This window comes from Hippopotamus amphibius, chromosome 3, assembly GCF_030028045.1.
Source record: "Hippopotamus amphibius kiboko isolate mHipAmp2 chromosome 3, mHipAmp2.hap2, whole genome shotgun sequence".
Lineage (NCBI taxonomy): Eukaryota > Metazoa > Chordata > Mammalia > Artiodactyla > Hippopotamidae > Hippopotamus > Hippopotamus amphibius.
In genome coordinates, this window is record NC_080188.1 from 113,461,000 (window position 1) to 113,482,659 (window position 21,660).

The 21,660-nt window shown below is 37.4% G+C and overlaps 1 protein-coding gene across 1 annotated transcript; it reads right to left on the bottom strand.

The window, feature by feature from the left end:
• Positions 1-20,225: 20,225 nt before the first annotated feature.
• LOC130850425 (olfactory receptor 10W1) lies at positions 20,226-21,164 on the bottom strand. Its single transcript, XM_057729973.1, has one exon. It carries the CDS (start codon positions 21,141-21,143, stop codon positions 20,226-20,228), a length of 918 nt encoding a protein of 305 aa, XP_057585956.1. The 5' UTR covers positions 21,144-21,164.
• Between the last annotated feature and the right edge of the window lie 496 nt (positions 21,165-21,660).

The window sequence follows — 21,660 nt, forward strand, 5'->3', positions numbered from 1 at the left end:
ATTGACATATATAGCATTGACATATATACACTTCATCCCAGCTTCCCCTTTGTCTCCCCACCCCATGTGTTCTCAAGTCTGTTCTCTGCATCTGCATCTTTATTCTTGCCCTGTCACTGGGTTCATTAGTACCATTTTTTTTTATTCCATATATATACATTAGTATATGGTATTTGTTTTTCTCTTTCTGGCTTACTTCATGCTCTATGACAGAGTTTAAGTCCATCCACGTCACTACAAATAACTCAATTTCATTCTTTTTTTATGGCTAAGTAGTATTCCATTGTATATATGTGTCGCATCTTCTTCATCCATTCTTCTGTTGATGGACATTTAGGTTGCTTCCATGTCCTGGCTATTGTAAATAGTACTGCAATGAACACTGTGGTACACGTATCTTTTTGAATTATGTTTTTCTCAGGGTATAAGGGCTCTATTTTCAGTAAAGTATTGATGACTAGAGAGGGAAACTGAAGCAAAAGCCACTTAAACATAGTCTGGGCTTCACAGAAGTCTAACAGATAAAAAGAAGGTACTTTAGGATGATCAGGACAGATGCAGAAATCCAGATGGGCAGGCAGCTGACATCCAGATGCCTTCCAGCAAACAGAAGGATGGCTATCACAGCACTGGTACTGAGTCAAGATTCTAAATCCAGGAGAACTGGTGAGTAATTATCAGACAGACTTGATAGGTTATCATCAAGTTGGATGGCCCTTCAGCCTATGCAGGGGGGACACTCTCTAGCAAGCTCCATCTCACCAGGGAAATTCTCATAAGGCCAAGAGAATATGCCTATTCCAACTCTGCAGCGATCCCACCTCCACTTCAAAACTATGTTCCAGGGTCCTGGGACCCTGGGCTTGCATGGATGGTTGGGCCTTCTCCTCTAGTCAGTATATCCCAATTATACACACACTAGCCCAAGGGAGGCTACGGGGCAGGTTTTTGCAGAGGTGTTGTGGATGGAGCCTGAACTAGTGAACTGGGAGTGTAATATACAGTGATAGATTTTCTGTGTTTGGCAATTAAGTGGGAGGAGGTATTGCCAATGCTGGAGCCAGAGATATGCTAAATCTGAAAAAGGAGGGCTCTGCTAACCTCAGTTGTGGGTAAAAGAATATTTTGAGGGGAGCACTTGGCAGGCATATAATTTTCTTCTGTTACTTTAAAAATAACTCCCTTATTGTGGTCTTCCAGAATCTGAAGAAAGCATACATAGTCATTCAATGTACCATATAGATTTCACAGATATGATCATGTTTCAGCTCAGATATTCCTTTGTCATATTAAAATCTTTTAATTAAAAAAATCTTTTCCCTTATGGCATTTCTCTTTTCCTCATTTCCCTTGGTCTATTAGATGTTTTACAATGAACGAACTTTTGATATGTTCTCTTTGAAATACGATAATTACTCTAGGTGATAATGACACAGTCTCAGCGTTCACTCAATTAGAGTTTGGCTTGTCATTGATTGACTGACTGATTAATAAAATATTTATGTAATATGATGTGCCCATCACTATTCTAAGTTCTGGAGGTACAAAGAAGACAGATAAGAGTCCTGCTTTCACAGAGCTTATGTTGTAGCTGATGAAACAGAAAATAAACACGCGAAATAAGTAAATGAGATTGCAGCAGATAGTGACAAACTCCATGAAAAAATATAATAAATAGATTAACGGCATAGAGAGTAACTAGAGGAGATGGGTCATCCGAAGTGCCTTCTTTGAGCAGGTGACATTTGAGCTGAAATGGGAATGGTGAGAAGCCAGTCAAAAAATTCTGAGGAAAGAGCAGTTTACACAGAAGGAAAGGGTTATAGACCCAGGAAATGACTCAAAGTTGGAAAAAAAATAGTGTGCCTAAAACAACAAAATCTTGAAGACTTAAGCATTTCTATTCATGAAGGTGTCTTGGAAACCCTATTGTCAGAGACCTTCATGAAGAAATTGATATCCAGAGAAGTTATCTGATTTGTGTGCTGTGCCCAAGAAGTCGGTGGCAAAAATAAGACATTTAATTTTTCTCATTTCATCCAATACTATGCTCTGATTATCCAACAATAAAACCTAGTGACTGTTTACTACCTCAAAGGAAGTGAGTAGAGAATGTGTCTATTTTTTTTTTTAAAGAATATCATACCGCTTTCAAGAACTTATCAGATTAAGGATTCAATTCTTTTAAAGATTAAAACTAACCAGAGTGCAACTTCTTCTGATTTTCAAAAAATCTTTATTGGAGTATAATTGCTTTACAGTATTGTGTCAGTTTCTGCTGTACAACAAAGTGAATCAGCCACATGTACACATATATCCCCATATCCCCTCCATCTTGAGCCTCCCTCCCAACCTCCCTATTCCACCCCTTTAGATCTCACAAAGCATCAAACTGATCTTCCTGTGCTCTGCAGTAGCTTCCCACTAGCCATCTATTTTATATTTGGTAGTGTATATACGTCAATGCTACTCTCTCACTATGTCCCAGCTTCCCCTCCCTCCAGTGTCCTCAAGTCTGTTCTCTACATCTGCATCTCTATTCCTACCCTGCCACTAGGATCATACAGAGTGAAGTAAGCCAGAAAGAAAAAAACAAATACCGTATGCTAACACATATACACAGAATCTAGAAAAATGCTACTGGTGAACCTAGTGGCAGGGCAGAGTGTAATTTTTTGAAGCAATATATTTCTAAGACCCACATAATGGATGCATATTTTGAAGCAATATTTTCTATGATGGGTTTCTAGCAAAATAAAATATTAAGTTTTTTCTCACAGCTTGCTATGATAGAAACATAAAACCATCGAGGTTTAAACTTATACAGATTCTTTGTCATTTCCTGGCCTGAGAGGCAGATCCCTGGGGCTTTGGTCCTAAATCAGACTCATAAATGTATGAAACTGCCTATTATCAGTCATCAAGGAAGATGTAAGAACACTGGCACGAGTTCTAAACACAAGTGAGTTCAGGTAAAGCAGTCAGTATAAACAGGAAGGCACACTTAAATGAATGGTGTGGGGACAGTGGTAGATCTGAAAGTTCATGGGTTTTCCCAAGGTATTTAAACTCATGGAAAAATAAAAAACAACCACAGAAAATACTGTGCTGGCCACATAAAACATCAGCAAGCCAGATTCAGTTCACAAACTTTGACACCTTTTGAGTATTGTAAGAATATCCCAAAGTCTCTGTGTTTAGAATAAGATTTTATCTATGTGTAGACTATGGATGTATGAAAACTTTCAATATTTTGGAATTTCATAAATCACTCAATTAAAAACTCCATAATAATGAAGAGCTACCACTTGTTGGCAGCTACAATATGTTCTGCTTCCCCATTTCACAACTCTGCTACAATGTCTCTGTGAGACAAGGAACAGGCAGCATCACCACTTAGATTAAAGCATCGTGCAAAGAGAATGGACAGGCATTCAGTCTCCAGAGAAAACGCTCTACTTGATTGTTGCCTACAAAGATAACTAGACTTTGAGAGTATAAGACTGCTAGAAATCTTCTGACTGGAACTCATTGTCAGTAAATTCTCTTTTCATATAAAAGCATGATGATTACCACCAAAACTTTCATCTATTTTATATATATACATATATTATATGTGTGTATGTATATATATACATACACACACGTATATATGTCCTTTAATTCTTTTTTTTTTTTTTTTTTTTTTGACTGGCTAAATTTTTATTTTTTTTTTATTTATTTATTTTTTATTATTATTTTATTTTATTTTTTTGGGGGGTACACCAGGTTCAATCAACTGTTTTTATACACATATCCCCATATTCCCTCCCTTCCTTGACGCCCCCCCCTCGATTCCCCCCCACCCTCCCTGCCCCAGTCCTCTAAGGCATCTTCCATCCTCGAGTTGGACTCCCTTTGTTATACAACAACTTCCCACTGACTATTTTACAGTTGGTAGTATATATATGTCTGTACTACTCTCCCGCTTCGTCTCAGTTTCCCCTTCACCCCCCGCCCCCTCCCATACCTCGAGTTCTCCAGTCCATTCCCTGTATCTGCTTCCCTGTTCTTGTCACTGAGTTCATCAGTACCATTTTTAGATTCCGTATATGTGAGTTAGCATACAATATTTGTCCTTCTCTTTCTGACTTACTTCACTCTGTATGACAGATTGTAGTTCTATCCACCTCATTACATATAGCTCTAATTCTTAATATATATATATTCCTTCCCATACAATATTTTTGAGATTTTGGCTTTTGTGTCTCCCTCTAAAACTTTACTTCATCTCTGTATCCTCGATACACAGAAGAGGACCAGGAATACAGCAGGTACTTAACAACATTGATGAAGTGATTTAGTTGTTTGGAGAATGACAATGCTTAATGAATTTAACCAGAAGTTTTGACTAGAAAACTTGAATATCTTCTAATACACCTGTTTACTGATGAGTGTTTTCTTCTTTTTCCTTTTCTTCATTTTCCAGATTTTTCTATGGTAACTGTGTATTATTCTATCAAATTTGGGGAAGGGTGCTTTATTGTAAAATGTGATGAAAATATTTAACATATTTTTATGGGTAAGCTTCAATTTTCCCTTTATAGTTTAGAGTATGTACTTCCTCCAACCACTGACTGCCATTTATAGTTTATAACTTGTTTTATAACTATATTATAAATATGGTAAAAAAGAACCCCCAGAATCTGTCTTATCTGACTACTTTTGTGAAGCTAAGCTTTTGACCAACACACCTGGCAGGGAGGTGCCAACTTGTGTGGGGCTCAGCTTTGGGTGAGTATGTGCAGACCAGACTGCCTGCTATCATCATTTTATTTAATTTAAAAAAATTTTATTTCTTTGTTTATTTCTTTATTGGCTGCATTGGGTCTTCATTGCTGCATATGGGCTTTCTCTCTTTGCGACGAGTGAGGGCCACTCTTCATTGCGGTGCCGGGGCTCCTCATTGTGGTGGCTTCTCTTGTTGAAGAGCACTGGCTCTAGGTGCATGGGCTTCAGTAGTTGCAGCATGTGGGCTCAGTAGTTGTGGCTCACAGGCTCTAGAGCACAGGCTCAATAGCTGTGGCGCAGGGGTTCAGATGCTCCACGACATGTGGGATCTTCCTGGAGCAGGGATCAAACCCCTGTCCCCTGCATTGGCAGGAGGATTCTTAACCACTGTGCCACCTAGGAAGTCCAGGCTATCATCATTTTACTTCTATATGCCATGCCAGGCACCTCCAGTGCATTTTGGAGATGCTTCCAAAATGATTAAATTAAAAGCATTTGTTTTGCAAGACAAGCTTCAGTTTCCTGGAAAAGGCACACATGAATTACCTGGGAAAAAATACATTTTCATTCTGATTTTGTCTGATTTTTATTGCATTTTAACATGCATCCAACATTTGTCAAGTTCATGTTGTGGGCAGGGCACTGAGCAACATAAAGAATGGATGCCAAGGTGATGGTGGCATGCCTCCTGCTTCAAAAGATCAACTCTTAGGTGATAAGTAATGTGCTTACGGAGTGCAAAGGACAAAGACATCAATCTTGACTCCAAGGTGGCATCACAACGCTGGGGCTTGAGGAATGTCCTGCATTTAGTGCTTTTTCAGAGGAGACACTCCATTCTGGATTTCAGTATATTAGTCCGTCTTGCTTCATAATAATTTACATTGGTAAAAAGCAAGGAATTGTGTTGATTCTACATTCTCTAATGTCTGGAGGACTAGAATTTGTTATTTTGGAAACTAGATGTTAGAATATGCTCTTCCTTCCTGACATGATTAATACTCTATGTAAATTAGTAAATCCTCATAATTTAAAAATTGTGTATGCTTTAATATCAAGCTCTAAACTGGCTTCAAATCTGCATGCAAATATGTCTCCTTCCACCTCTTGACCCATACTACTCATCCACCCAGAGGTTTTAAAAAATATAAGTACTTATTATTCTAGGAAATCCTTGATTAAAATCTTTATAGACCCAAAGGCTCCCCCCGCTCCGCCCCATTGCTCACTATATATTCCTAGATTTTTTCCCCTTTTTTATTTCAGGAAAAAGTGTAGGTATACATTGTTACTGTTTTTTTATTTTTTCTTCAGTATATCCCATCAAATCTGTATTCATTTTTTTTAAGCTCTTTATTGGAATATAATTGCTTTACACTCCTATACCAGTTTTTGAGGTACACCAAAGTGAATCAGCTGTATTTATACATATATCCCCATATCCCCTCCCTCCTGTGACTCCCTCCCACCCTCCCTGCCCTGGCCCTCTAAGGCATCACCCATCATCGAGTTGATTGATCTCCCTTTGTTATACAGCAACTTCCCACTAGCTATCTATTTTACATTTGGCAGTGTATCTATGTCTATGCTACTCTCTGACTTCATCCCAGCTATTATTTGTAACAAATGTAATGCTTGCAGAAGTCCCATGAGAAATCTGGATAGCAAATAGCTTGTTAAATGTGCCCAAAATGAGATACTGGGGTTATGCTTGGGAGCTGTTATTATCCAATTGCATCTGACCCAGACATGTTTCCATATGGAGCAAAAAGCCTCCCCTCTGTAAAGTAGACATCCAGTTATTGGCAAAACCCTTTGTGTCTGCTTCTTCCCAAAATGCATATCCAACTCTTCTTAAAAATATAAAAAATAATTACCTCACAGTTAAAAAGCAGTAACTATAAAATTATATCCTATTCTTCAAGTAGAGAATAAAGAGTTAAGTGTTAAGAAAACACTTTAAAAATTTTTTTATTGGAGTAGTGTAGTTGATTCACAAAGTTGTGTTAGTGTCAGGTGTACAACAAAGTGAATCAGTTATACCTCACCTCTATCCACTCTTTTTTTTTTTTTTTTTTTTTAAGACTCATCCCATATAGGCCATTACAGAGTTTGAACAGAGTTCCCTGTGCTACAAAACACTTTTAAAATCTGGTATCCAAGTTCTTCGAAGCCTGGAAATTTCTACTTCACTGTTTAATTTAAGGAAACAAAAATAAGTTTAGTTTGGAGGAAGAGTTATTCCTGATTTAGGCAAGCACTTGATTCAGTAACTAAAAATCTTTTTCAGAAATGTAGTTTCTCTTGAGATATCAGTTTATCTAGCAATGATGGAAAGAGGTAATTTCTAGTCATAAAGTAGGAATGGGATACCTTGGGATACTTCTCAAACTGTGGCCATCTTCTTCTTCCCCATGTACTCACTTGAATCACAGATCATTATGCAAAAATTATTGTCTGCTTCAGATATATCTGATAAGGCAGAAAATTCATGACATTGTGAAACGTCTGTCCACTGTGCATAGCCTGGTCATTTCTGCTTGCTGATATAACAGTCCTTACGCTGAAATAGACTCACGGCCACAGGCAGAGTGTCCTAGAACACTCAGTATTAATGAAATAATTACTTCAATCAAAATATATTGATACACACTTTGTATCATGTACTATCTGCATATACAAGTGCTGCTCATCTTTTGTCCTTGATTTTACCTCCACCCCAGGTTGGGTACCCAGATCTTCTCCACTATGAGGATGATCTCTAGAGAGTTTGACCATAACTCTCAATGCCACCTCTTTTTTCTCCATAGGTTATGGGTCTTAGTGTTGGGAATCTGGCTGTTACCCTCAATGTATGATAATTCCTAAAGAAAATAAACTCAAGGGTACTCTCTGTTCTGCCTTCCCTGACCTGTATATACATTGTTGGACTGACTGTGGAAACATAGGTTCGACCAACACACAGGGACCCCTGTTACATGGGCAACAGGGGTGTGTTTAATGAGGGAGCCAGGTTCCCACGGTCAATCCAAGAATGTAGATGAAACAGTAGCCAATATTCAATTCGTGAATCACTTGGCTTATTGCACAGTTAACATACAACAGGGTTAGTCAATGTAGGGGGATAAAAGGGGGTAACAAACCACTCCAAGGAGAAGTCCGTGAAACGGGTGACTCAGCATGAGCAGTGGTCTCCAGTCTGGCAATGGGTCTCGAGACAAGCACGAGTGGGAAGACCCCTTCTGCTTTGACAGGGCCTCTGGCAGGGTCCTTCTGGAATAGCTCTCAGCAGCTTGGAGTTGGGTCCTCCAGTGAAGAGCGTTCAAGTCACTTAGCTTAGTGGTCTCTTTTTAAGGACCACTAATATTTACCCCAGGGGACAGGGGTCTTGACTCTATCAGTTGCTTCTTCTGTTCCAGTGATGTACACTGCCCATCACACTTCTAATCTAAAGTAACACTCTTATTTTATTGCTCTACGACACTTGTAGTCCTACAAAGGTTGTTTCAAAAGGACTAATATGGAAATTTGCATTGGCAGGTTGTTTCAAAAGGACTAATATGGAAATTTGCATTGGCCGGTGTGACTTACTTAACATGTTTTAGCAGAGCTTAAACCCTATAGGTTTCACACAAGATAAGTAGGAATCAGAACACAAAAGAAATCACATCTTAACAATCAGGAATTCAGCAGTGGCTGCCTGGGTGTTTCTGCCTTAGGGTATGTTATTAGGTTATGGTTAAAATACCAGCTAGGCTGCAGTCTTCTGAAGGCTTGGTTGGGGCTGGAAAATCTGCTTCCGAGTTAGCTCACTCACATGGTTGTTGGTCGCAGGCCTCTGTGTCTTGTTTGTTGTTGTCACGGAGGAATGGGGAGTCCTGCTTGAGTGTCCACATGACATGGCACTTGGTTTCTCCCAGAGTGAGTCAAGCAAGACAGAAGCGAGGTGTCTTTTCTGACCTTCCCATGGAAATCACATGCCATTATTTTTGCAGTATTATTGTTTGCATAGGTCAGTCCTATTCAGTGTGGGAAGGTACTACACAAGGGCATAGATGACAAGAGGCAGGGATCTTCGAGGATAGATACCAAGGGGGTAATGATAATAGTTCCTATCCACAGGGAAATTGTTGACAATAAGTGAGGCCCCCCCAACCCCGGGTACAAAGCCCTTTGAATGGCTCCTGGCTCATGGGAAACACTCAGTAAGTATTAACTGTTGTTGTTTTCATTATTTTTGAGCATATCAAGAAATTATATTTGTTTTTGTTCTTCAGGTGTCTCATGATTCAAATTTTCTATGTTGAATTAAAATATTGCATAATATTGATGAGTTCAGAAACCATTAAAAGAATCAAACAATTATTCTGTGAAAACAAAAAAAAAGAAATCTGTCCTAGGGACATTATATTTGCTGTTCCTTTTGACATGAAATGCTCTACTTGCATATATCTTTCCCCCTCACTTTTGTTCTGTGCTCAGATATCCCCTATCAAAGATATGTTTTTATGGACAATCTTAATATAACATACCTCTCACTCTCTATTTGCCTCATTTACTTTCTTTTCTTTTTTTAAAACTGTGTAATTAAATAATTGATTGACTTAATTTTGGGGGTATGTATTTATGGTATACAACTTGATGGTTTGATAAACACATACATTGTAAAATAATTACCACAATCAAGGTAATTCACTTTGGATGTATCCTCTTAGCAAATTTCAAGTTGATGGTACAGTATTGTTATCTAGTCACCATACTATACATTAGATGTCCAGAATTTATCCATCTTGCATAAATGAAACTTTGTACCAGTTGGCCAACATCTCCCCACATCCCTCTCCCCCAGCCCCTGATAAATACCATTTTATAATCTGCTTCTATCAGGCAGACTTTTAAATATTCCATATATAAGTGAGATCATGTAGTATTTGCCCTTTTGTGACTGGCTTATTTCGCTTAGCATAATGTTCTCCAGCTATATTCATGTTATTACAAATGGCAGGATTTCTTTATTTTTTAAGGCTGATGTGTGTGATATATATATCACATTTTCTTCATCCTTTCATTTGTCAGTGAACACTTGGGTTGTTTCCATATCTTGGCTATTGTGAATAATGCTGCAATGAACATAGAAGTTCAGGTATCTCTTTGAGATAATGGTTTAAATTCCTTTGGATAAATATCCAGAGTGGGATTGCTGTGGTAGTTCTCTTTTTAACTTTTTGAAGAAACTCCATACTGTTTTCTACAATGGCTGTACCAATTTACATTCCCATCAACAGTCTATCAGGGACCCCTTTTCTCCTTATCATTGAGAACATTTGTTATCTATTGTCTCTTTGATAGTAGACATTCTAACAGACATGATATGATATTTCACTGTGGATTTGATTTGCATTTTCCTGATGATTAGTGATGTTGAGCACTTTTTCATGTACCTGCTGGCTGTTTGTCTTCTTTGGATCAATTTCTGTCTTTGCCCATTTTTTAATAGGGTTAATTTTTTTGTTTTTGTTGTTACTGAGTTGTAGAGTTCCTTATATATTTTGGATGTTAACCCCATATCAGATATATGGTTTGCAAATATTTCCTCCTACTCCATATGTTGCTTTTTCATTTTTCTGATGGTTTCTTTTGCTGTGCAGATTTTAGTTTGATGTAGTCCTTCTTGTTTATTTTTGCTTTTGTTACCTGTTCTTCGATGTCATATCCAAAAAGTTGTCGTGAAGGCCAACATCCAGGAGTTTTACCCTATGTTTTCTTCTAGGAATTTTATGGTTTCAGGTGTTACACTTAAGTTTTAATAAATTTTGAGTTGGTTTTGTGTATGGCATAAGATAAGCATCTGATTTCATTCTTTTAATGTGAATATCCAGTTTTCTCAACACTATTTATTGGAGAGACTGTCTTTTCCCCATTATGTATTCTTGCCAAATATGAGTTGATTGTATATGCATGGGTTTATTTCTGGGCTCTCTATTCTGTTCCATTGATCTAGGTGTCTGTTTTTATGCCAGTACCATACTGTTTTGATTGCTATAGCTTTGTAATATAATTTGAAATCAAGACGTGTGATGCCTCCAGCTTTGTTCTTCTTTCTTGATTGCTTTGGTAGTTTGGAGCCTTTGTTGGTTCCATACGAATTTCAGTATTGTTTTTTTACAATACTGTGAAAAATGCTATTGGAATTTTGATAGGGACCACCTTGAATCTGTAGATTGTTTTGGATAGTATAAACATTTTAACAATATAAATTCTTCCAGTTCATTAACATGGAATGTATTTCTAATTTGTGTCTTCTTCAATTTCTTTTATCAAAGTTTATATATAGTTTCCAGTGTGCAGATCTTTCACCTCCTTGATTAAATTTATTCCTAAGTATTTTATTCTTTTTGATGCTATTGTAAATGGGATTGTTTTCTGAATTTCGGGGGGAATTAAGCATAGAAACTCCTCTGGGAACAGCATTTTCACAAATACAACCTAGGTAGATAATTTGACAAGCCAGAAGCAAATACATTTGACACACTAACAATTTAAAATATATTCAGTGTGTATATCATATACAGTGTTCTTTCAAAGTTTGAATATAAGCACTTAATATGTGGAACTGCTATTCTAAGGATAAAATTTTGTGTAGTTACCATTGTCAAATGACAAAAAGTCATGAATGCAATAGCAATTCTTTTTATCAACAATATACAGTCTGTAAAATGTGGTTACATAATTTAGTAATTTTTAACCTATATTATGTCTGTTCTAATTATATATTAAAATTTAATTTTATGTTTGTTGAATCCAATAAAAGCTTGTATTCTGTACATCTCTTTAAAATCATTTTTCAAGAATAAAAAGGCCCATTTCATTTCTTCAATTGGTTTGTTTTAGTCAGGATCCAAATTAGGTCCAAAATATGCAATTTTTGTTATGTCTGCAAAGTCTGTTTTATTCTACAGGTTGTCTTTTGTGTTGGTTATCTTTTTTAGACATCTTATATTTTCCCTGTCCACTATTTTACTCTCCAGGTATGTCATCCAGGTGCATGCATGTATAGCCTGACAGCATTTTACCTTAACAGTACCTTTTACCTCTTGTTTTCTGTCCTTCTACCATCAAGTGAAACCCTTTCAAGATCATGCTCAGCCATTCTGGTGCCTACACAATGCTGGGAATTAAGAGAGCTATCACCTTTTGGGGCAGACACTAATGAATGAGAGCTAGGAGGCAGTGGCTTAAAATTTTGCTACATCTGGTCTCAGGAAGATAATTCTGGGGAACATCTGAAAGGTTTATCTGATGGTCTCCAGCAGGACTGCCCCTCCGTTGTGCCCACTGTTAGACAGTTGAATAATACATAGTAGAATAGCTCCTCATTCTTTCTTTCTAGCATCCTATGCAAGCCCTTACTCAAAATCTGCTTTTTGGGATGACCCAATCTATAAAATTTTTGTATTTTTTCTCTTTAAAATTCATGTTTTAAAAAAAACAAGTCATTTGTACTGTAGACTTTCTTATGTTTGAAATTTTGGAAGCTTAATATATTTCTTTGCATCCCATATTGTCTATGAATTGGTGGTAAGATGTAAATCTTGGTCAATGCCAAGTTCACTTTTTTTTTCTTTGTAAAGAATACTTTATGATGCTGTTTTGTATTTTCATCAGTTATCTTTTTGTTGTGTGAGATATTAGCATTCATTTAAGATCTTTACCTAAATTCACTAATTCAATATTTGCAAATTGTTGTAAATATTGAATTCTGTATTACTTCATTTATTACCTGAAATACTTCTACAGAAAGAAACTTTCATAATCTATTAGTTATTCTGACCTATTATTCATGGGGAAGGGAAAAGCAAATGCATAATTCTTCCCAGACCCCCAGCCCTTTTTTATCATCATTTATGAAGTCATGGATTTAAATATGTCTGGTGTGTTTTAACCAATTGCCTTTCTATGATACTAATGATAACATTTTCTGTTCTTCAACCAGTGGGAACCTCTTCAAAAAGGTTTTTTGAGTTATTATTATTTTTTTAAATAAGACTCTAGTAATCTTAAATAACATTCTTGTTTTTTGGTATGGTAAGGTGTTTTAACTTCATCTTCTACATTACAGCCTCAGATCTTAAATCAGTCATTAATTTAAGAAGCCCTAGTTTGCTTTGTGAGAAATGGTATTTTAGGACCTCAGTGTGGGTACTAGAGAAGCTCATTGTTACTTGGTTGTCACCCCCTCTCCCCACACTTTTAGAGTAAACAAACCTTGGAAATAAATTTTTAATTTTAAAGTTGAAATAGCTCATAAGAAATAATAATATTTATTATTCTCAAACAAGTGACTGCCAATGAGGAGTACTGGGTGTGGAGGTGATGGAGAAAGCACTGAGTTTATTGACTGTTAAGTAAGATAGAGCTGTCATTTTATAGAATATTTTTTTAACAAAATAGACTAATGATTATCACCAGGGGTTGGTGGACTATCAGAAAGTGCATGTTTATAGCCATGTGTACATATCAATCCCAAACTCCCTAACAATCCCTTCCCCCTACCCACCCTCCTGGTAACCCAAAGTTCGTTCTCTAAGTCTGTGAGTCTGTTTTTGTTTTGCAAATAAGTATATTTGTATCATTTTTTTTTTTTTTTAGATTCCACTACTGTATAGTTCAGGCAATTTTGCTCAATATTCTATAGCAACCTAATTGGGAAAAGAATTTGAAAAAGAATAGATACGTGTATATGTATAACTAAATCACTTTGTTGTACACCCGAAGCTAACACAACATTGCTAATCGATGATATTCTAATATAAAATAAAATGTTTAAAAAAAAAGTGTGTTTAGAAGCTGATTAACCTCTAGATGTGGAATCCTGTTATTGGAGTGAGACTACTTTTGATTAGTTGACTTTCAGAAGTGAGGTGGCTAAAATAGAATTGTCACTGATTAAGTGAGGCATGTTGAAATTGGTCCATGGGGTTACTATTTATCACTTAGAGAGATATGCAGGAGAGTTAATATAGCAATTCTGATGCAGTTATTTATTTTTATTTTTTTTACTATTTTGTAAAACTTTATATAAATATTATTGTAAATTGGCTAATAACCTATCTTATTTTTCTTTTTAAATTTTTACTGAGTTATAATTAACACACAGTATTATATTAGTTTCTGGTTTACAACATAATGATTTGACATTTTTGTAGATTATGAAATGATCACTGCAATAACACCAGTTATCATCTGTCATCAAAGTTGCAATATTATTGACTACGTTCCTTATCTGTACATTATATCCAATGTCTTATTTATTTTATAGCTGGAAGTTCATACCTCTTAATCCCCTTCATCTATTTCATCTGTCCCCTCCCCTTGGGCCCCCTCCATCCCTCCCCTCTGGCAACCTCCAGTTTGTTCTATCTATGAGTCTGTTTTGTTTGTTTGTTTCCACAAGTGAAATCATACGGAATTTGTTTTTCTCTGACTTATTTCACTTTGCGTAATACCCTCAAGGTCCATCTATATTGCTGCAAATGCCAAGATTTCATTCTTTCATTGTGGCTGAGTAATATTGCACTGTGTATGTGTGTTTTCTTTATCCATTCATCTGGTTGATTCCATATCTTGGCTATTTAAAAGGTCCTCCTTAAAGGACCAGCCTATGGCTGGCATCTGGAAACTCAGCTTTTCAAAAGTTGCCTATGCTGACAAGTTTGCTTTGCATTCCTTGGTCATTAAACCCTTCTATACTAGCTTGTTTGCATAGGTTCTTTTTTGTGAACATCCGTTTTCCTGTTGGGAGCCTAGAATTTCGATGATTGTGGTTTATCATACAAGCATAGTGCATCTGTATGACCAGCTCCAAATAAAACACTTGGACTCTGAATCTCTAGTGAGCTTCCCTGGGCAGAAACATTGTACATGCATTCCTGCACTTAGCTTCTAGAGAAAGGAACGTTCTCTGTATGACTCCATCAGGGAGAACACAGTAAACCTGTATTGATATATCCTTGTTGATGTTGTTGAGTATCCTTTTGACTCTAATAAATGCTAGCCATGGGTGCAATTATAAGCTAAATCTTGTGAGTCCTTCTAGCAAAGCACCAAACATCTGGCTGATCATTGGACCACTGACGTATATTATGACCTATAAACAGTCAGTCTTTCTCTCTTTTTTTTCTATTTAAGCTGTTTATTGGAATATAATTGCTTTACACTGCTATGCCAATTTTTTGAGGTGCACCAAAATGAATCAGCTGTATTTATACACATATCCCCACCCTCCTGCAACTCCCTCCCACCCTCCCTATCCTGGCCCTCTAAGTCATCACCCACCATAGAGTTTGTCTCCTTATGTTATGCAGAAACTTCCCACTAGCTATCTATTTTATATTTGGTAGTGTGTATATGTCAAAGCTACTCTCTCACTTTGTCCCAGCTTCCCCATTGCGCCCCCCCCCCCCCCGCCGTGTTCTCAAGTCTATTCTCTACATCTGCAATCTTTATTCTTGCCCTGTCACTGGGTTCATGTAACAGAATACCAATGCTTTATTCACACATTCAAATTTAGAATTATAAAGCTTTTCCCTTGCCTTCTATCTGTATTTGCTTTCCAGTATTCTATGACACAAACATAATCACTCCTTTGCTTTACTCCTCAATGTACATAATAGCCTCTATAACAATACAGATTTTCAACTAATTTTCTTGCTTTTAGTCCTACCCCAATTATTTGGAAGTACCTGAGGTCTCCAATTACTGTGCTCATCCAGACTTCTGCAATAAAGATTTCTTTTTATTGGGTTCTTTCCTTATGGGCTGATAGGAATTAGCTTTCTCTCTTCTACTAAGTTGTTTACAAATTATGTTTGTCTGACATTTTCCAAAATTCTGTAAGCATCAGTTATCTGCTGCCTGCCCTCATCTGTTCTCATTATCCTTATGGGTTTATGCCTATTTTGCTCCTTTAATGTCTTTCAGCAGTGTTTCAGGGAGAATGGATAGATAAGCTTTTACCTATTTACACAATGCAACATTGATCAGCAAAACAAACCAGACACAAAGGAGTATGCACTACATGCGACAGTCAAGATTCAGTCTGGAGACAGAAACCATACTAATGATTGGAACAGGAAAATTTTAATGTAAAGAATTATTAGTTAGTAACAGGGGGCTAACTATTAAAAAAGGCAAAAGGAACTTTAAATAACACAGGAATAGAAGGTATAGGGAGTACGCATTACTTCTAGAGCTGAGGCTGAAGAATCACGGAAGTAACAAATTTGGAAAAGCACCCCCATCCCCAAGGCTGAGACTCAGACCTGCCTGGAGAGTATGTGATTATAGCCCTCTGTTAAGGTTGAGAATTTTGCTGAAGTCACAGAGGCAGATATGGCAGCAAGAAACTGCTGCTTGGACTGCAGGTGAAATTCTTTGGGAAGCTGTCCACTGGGGCAGTGGTGAGACTTGTTGGGAAGCCAGCTGGGATGTTGGAAAAAATGCAATGGGAAGCCATCTGCTGGAGTGCTGGCAAGAGCCACTGGAACATGAATATCTATGGGTGTCTCACATACCCCCGGAAGCCTTGCCTTACAGGAATAAAACAGAAATAGCCCACCAGAACCAGGAAGAATGCTACTTCCTCCTGATGTGTCCTTTTAATGAAACTCTCTACAGATAACACTTCTTATTGTGCCAGTTAGCAAAGCAGAAATGGTACACCTTCAGTATCATGAAGCAGGACAAAAGAGAGTGGGTTTGGAGCTGAGAGGCAAGAAATTGCTCTTACATTGTTTTATCTAACTTATATGAAGTTAAAGAACTGGTAAAGCTATTCTATGAGAATAATAACATAAATAGTGGTTGCCTCTGAGTGGATGATTGACTAGAAAGGGACAAGAAGGAACATTTTGTGTTATTTTGTGCTGAGCCAAGTTTACACACTGTATATACTTATTACAATTCATTGAGCTCCACAGTTTTAAATCTGTGCATTTTATGGTAAATATACTATATCCCAGTAAAGTACCATTAACCCTAAATAATAGAAATGCAGGACTTCCATATAGAAAGAAGTATAACTTTATTGAAAGACAGTGGTTAAAATCTAAGTGCAAAAGTATGCCATGGTCATGGATCAGAATACACTATTTTTAAAGATATGACTTCTCAAATTGATTTGTAGATGCATTACAATCTTAAAAATTCCAGCAGAGGGGTGTGTGTGTGTGTGTGTGTGTGTGTGCACGTGTATGTGTGTGTCTGAGAGAGAGAGAAAGGGAGACAGAGACAGAGAGAGACATGCAGGAAAATCTTAAGGATTTCTGAAGGACCAAGAATAGCTAATACATCCTTGAAGAAAAACAGAATGAGTTGGCTTACTTTGCTTTATTTCAGGAGTTATTGTGACGCCATAATGATTAAGAGAATGTGATATTGATGCAGAGACAAATGAAAAGTTTTATTCTTTACTTATATCAAGGACATTGGCTGTACTTCTCATTTAATATCCTCTTCCAGACAGATAGGACTTTGGTGATAAAACTCTGCTGGGATTTTGAGAGTTGAAGCACAGAGGAAGGGAGTGACAGAACCACAGATGAACAGCCAAGGATAATCACTAAAAAGACAATTGAGGCAAACCATCATCAAGTCCAAGCACAGTCTAAAAAGTCAACCCAAATAAGCTGCACAAGGTAGAGTAATCTAGGTAAAAGTCAATGATACAGATACCAGAAGACTTGGAACACAGGAAAAGACAAAGAAGCAGAATTCAGAGCCTATGAGGCACTGATATACAGCCAGAGGGCCTGTTAGTTATGTGTTTATGGCCATCTCTAGACAGAGGAAGTACTTTTCAGACATTTACGGTATTAGATGTCTAGTTTATCCAGTCAAAGAAAAAGAGTCATAGGGCAAGTATTATGATTTGTAAAACATAGGCTTTATGAGGACTTAGTGAAAAAAATATACTTCCAGGCAGACATAGGCATGCTTTTCTTCATGATTCTATTATACTATGTACTTTTGATGGCTAGCGATTCTATAAAAAGATTCTTGTTAAACAGCTAGACACATGTATTCGCAAAGTGATTTTCATTAGCCTTTATTGCTAATATGTCTGAATTATGGGGGACTGGAGGTACCTAATAAGTTGGAATCAATCCTTCAATGACTTTTCTCCACTAGCTTTATAAATTCAATCCTTCTGTTCTTGACATATCTGTTTTGAGTTCTAAGTTAATATGAAATATTCCTGACATCAAATGTTGCATTGAAATGCAGTTGAAAACCTTACCTTCTCCTTCCCTCCTCCCCTCCCTCCTTCCCTCCCTCCCCTTTTTATATTCTTCTCAATGCCCAGAAAAATGTTGCAGATGAAATTGATGCATGATATCTTGAGTCTGGTCTGGCATCTTAAAAAGCAACTCCCCCAATTAAAGAATCTGCTTCATCCCTTCCAACACTTGTTTAGAGGAAGAGAAATTCTACTGTGGTGTTATAACCATAACTGTTCACAAGAAGGAGAGGGTAGGAGGGGAATGCCTTGCAGTTTGTAGTCTTTCTCACTATTGCTATGTCAACTTGTATTAAAATAATTTAATTTTAAGAAATCATCAAGCGTTTGAAGAGACAAAGGAAGCATTAAAGATAAAATTATAAACATGTGGAAATATGACAGGTTGCTGGGAAGATGGGAGGTTTATGCTGAATAAATGCATTAGCTTGCAGCATGTGATAGCACTGCTTTGCAGATCAAAAATGGTCAAATGGTAGTAATTTCACATGGTTCAAAATAATGCCTGAAAGTTAGATTCTTTATGAAAGTGCTTTTCAGAAGTTGTTTTTATTTTCTGAGTTAAAAATAATGTATTTCCAATGTACTAAGTGTGGAAAAAGATACAAATGAATAATGAAAATAATAAAGATCATTCATCATCCCTCAAACCAGAGATGACCATAGTTAATATTTTGGTATATTTGTATCCACTTTTTCCTAAAATGTACACATGGCATATTTTTCAAATATCTGAGTCACGCTGTAAGAGCAGTTTTATATCTTGCTTTTGCCACTTATAAGTATTAATATAGTCTATGAAGTTGGAATCTAGGTTCAAATCTCAACTCTACCATTCATTAGCTGTGTGACATCATGCCAGTTATTTAATCTCTGTGATTCAGTTTTATCCTTGGAAAATGGGAAAAGAAGCTTAAATTCTACCCTGAATTAAGATGGTTTTTTAGGACATTAGTCCATCATCTTCTCCATCTGCTGGCTATATACATATGGCTATACATACATATATATATATGTATACATATATATATGTAGAGAGAGAGAGAGATAAAGAGAGAGAGAGGGAGAGAGAGAGAGGGAGAGAGCCACTTTACACAGTTTCTGGCACACAGTAAGTACTTAATGTTAGCTGCTACTAATACCTAGTATTTAAAAACATATTTCAAGGCTACATAATATTCTTTCATACCAGCATGATTTAACCAATACTACATTATGGGGAAATTGGATTGCTAATGTATTTTCTTTTTTTTTTAAGAACTTTTATTGAGATATAATTGACATACAACAAACTGTATGTATTTAAAGTGTACTATTTGATATTTTTTTTCTTATTAGTAATGTATATATGGCAACTCCAATCTCCCAGTTCATCCCACTGGATTGTTAATGTGTTTTCATTGTTACATCTAATACTATAACAATCAATGTCTGTTCTGGTTATTTTCTGTTTGCCCTAATTCTCAAGGTCCTTCTCTGCTCTGTCCTGTCCTAAAAGGCTGACTTCTGTGGACTGAATGACTCAATTCCCTCTGCTTTCTTGCTTCCAAATGGACTTGGTCAACGGGGGACAAGGCAAGAGATGGGAGGGCACAGCAGAGAGAGGCAGAAGTATTTATCTCCCTGCTCTCTCCTTGCATGGCCATTATTCTATCAATAGATTTTTTCCCCCTGAAGTCACAGTTCCACAAGGGTTTTCTTTCAATAAATTTTGGTCTTACTGGTCTCAGATAACACTGTATCCTTCTTTTACTCTTAGGTCTAGGGGTGATATTGATTTCCGGCTATTGCTAGTATGTAAATGCCTTGATACGAATTATTGGTTCCCTTACTCATATTTCTGCATATAATCAGAATATATTTTTTTCACTTAAAATCTACTGAAGGAGCCATTTATTTCCAACTGATAGCTGGATAGTGCCTTATAAGTAGCACTCTACATTACTTTATGATGATTTGCTTACTTATTTCAATCCTAGTAATTACTTAGTCAAAAGGCAGAAACATTTAAAAGTCTCTGGTACACATAGCTAAAGAGTACCCAAATGATCTGTACCCTTTTAAAAGATAGTTTTAACATCAACTGAGAGAAATCCCCATTGCATGGGAATTTGCATGTGCTGGAACCAAACCCTTGCCTGAGATATCAAACCCTCTCCTAGCTTTTTTGTGAGAGGCAATTCCTGATGAGACTTCTCCCTATGGCCCCCTTCATCTCACTGTTCCTCAGGGTGTAGATAAGTGGGTTGAGAAGTGGGGTTCCCAACGTATACACCAGTGAGATGAACTGATCTTGCTTGGGGTAGTAGCTGGAGCTGGGGCGCAGGTACATGAAGGCACAACAGCCATACTGCAGCAGGACCACAGTGAGGTGGGAGGAGCAGGTGGAGAAGGCGCGGTGGCGGCCAGCGGCTGAGTGGATCTTGAGCACAGCGGCCACAATGAAGGCGTAGGAGGTGGTGATAAAGCAGAAAGGCACAACTATGGTTAGTGTGGCTGCCACCAGCACTGACTGCTCATGGATGTGGCTGTCAGCACAAACAAGGCGCATCACTGGTGGCGCATCACAAAAAAAGTGCTCGATACCTCGAGCCCGGCAGAAGGGCAGAGAGAAGATGAAGGCCACTAGCTGTAAGGACAGGAACAATCCGATGACCACAGAGGCCACAACCAAGCGGGCACAAAGAGTTAAAGTCATGATGAGAGGGTACTGCAAGGGGTGGCAAATGGCAACATACCGATCATAAGCCATGATAGCCAAGAGGAAGCAGTCAGCACTGCCAAGTCCGATAAGAAAAACCATCTGAGTGGCACAGCCCAGGAGGGTAATGGTCTTCTCTGACTGTAAGATGTTGGCCAGGATGTGGGGCACCACCACGGCAGTGTAGCATATTTCCACTCCTGAGAGGCTGCCCAGGAAATAGTACATGGGTGTGTGTAGGTGGGTTTCTGTCTTGATGGCCACCACGATGAGGACATTCCCAGTGATGACCAATGCATAAACCAGGCTGACCCCAAGGAAGGACATGACACTCAGCTCTGGGTGGGATGGATAGGCCAAGAATACAAATTCCATCAACACTGAGCGATTTTCCCAGGTTATGGAGCTAACAGCTTTTCTCTGCAGAGAGTTACAAAGAAAGAAGAATCAGACTGGCAATAAATTAGTTCATCCTCCAAGCCATGATGCAATCCTACCAGGACTGGAGTTAGAAATTAGAAGAATTAGGACTAATTCTCTTTTTTCATCCCCTTTTATCAAGTTTCTTCACATAAATATCTACAACTTAACTTCTAACTTCCAAAAATTGAGCTAGACTATATAAGAATTTTTTGAGGAAAAGAGGCAGAGGAATTTTGTGGAATTCCAAGCTGTTTTCAGTAGAAGTAGAATGAAAATTCAATTATTTCAGTAAGCTCACAAGAAACTGTCAACAACTTTTAAAGTGAAGAGATTCTGAAGGTGAGGGCAGGAAACTATTCATCAGTTAATTCATTTATATTTATAGTCAATGCCTTCTGAGACATCAAGTTGAAGATATATGGGTACAATATACAAAAGCTCATGATATGGTGCAAAATATATGTAACAG

What these genes read in the sequence shown, in the direction of transcription:
- LOC130850425 (XM_057729973.1), bottom strand. Translation starts at nt 21,143, where the DNA reads ATGGAATTTGTATTCTTGGCCTATCCATCCCACCCAGAGCTGAGTGTC.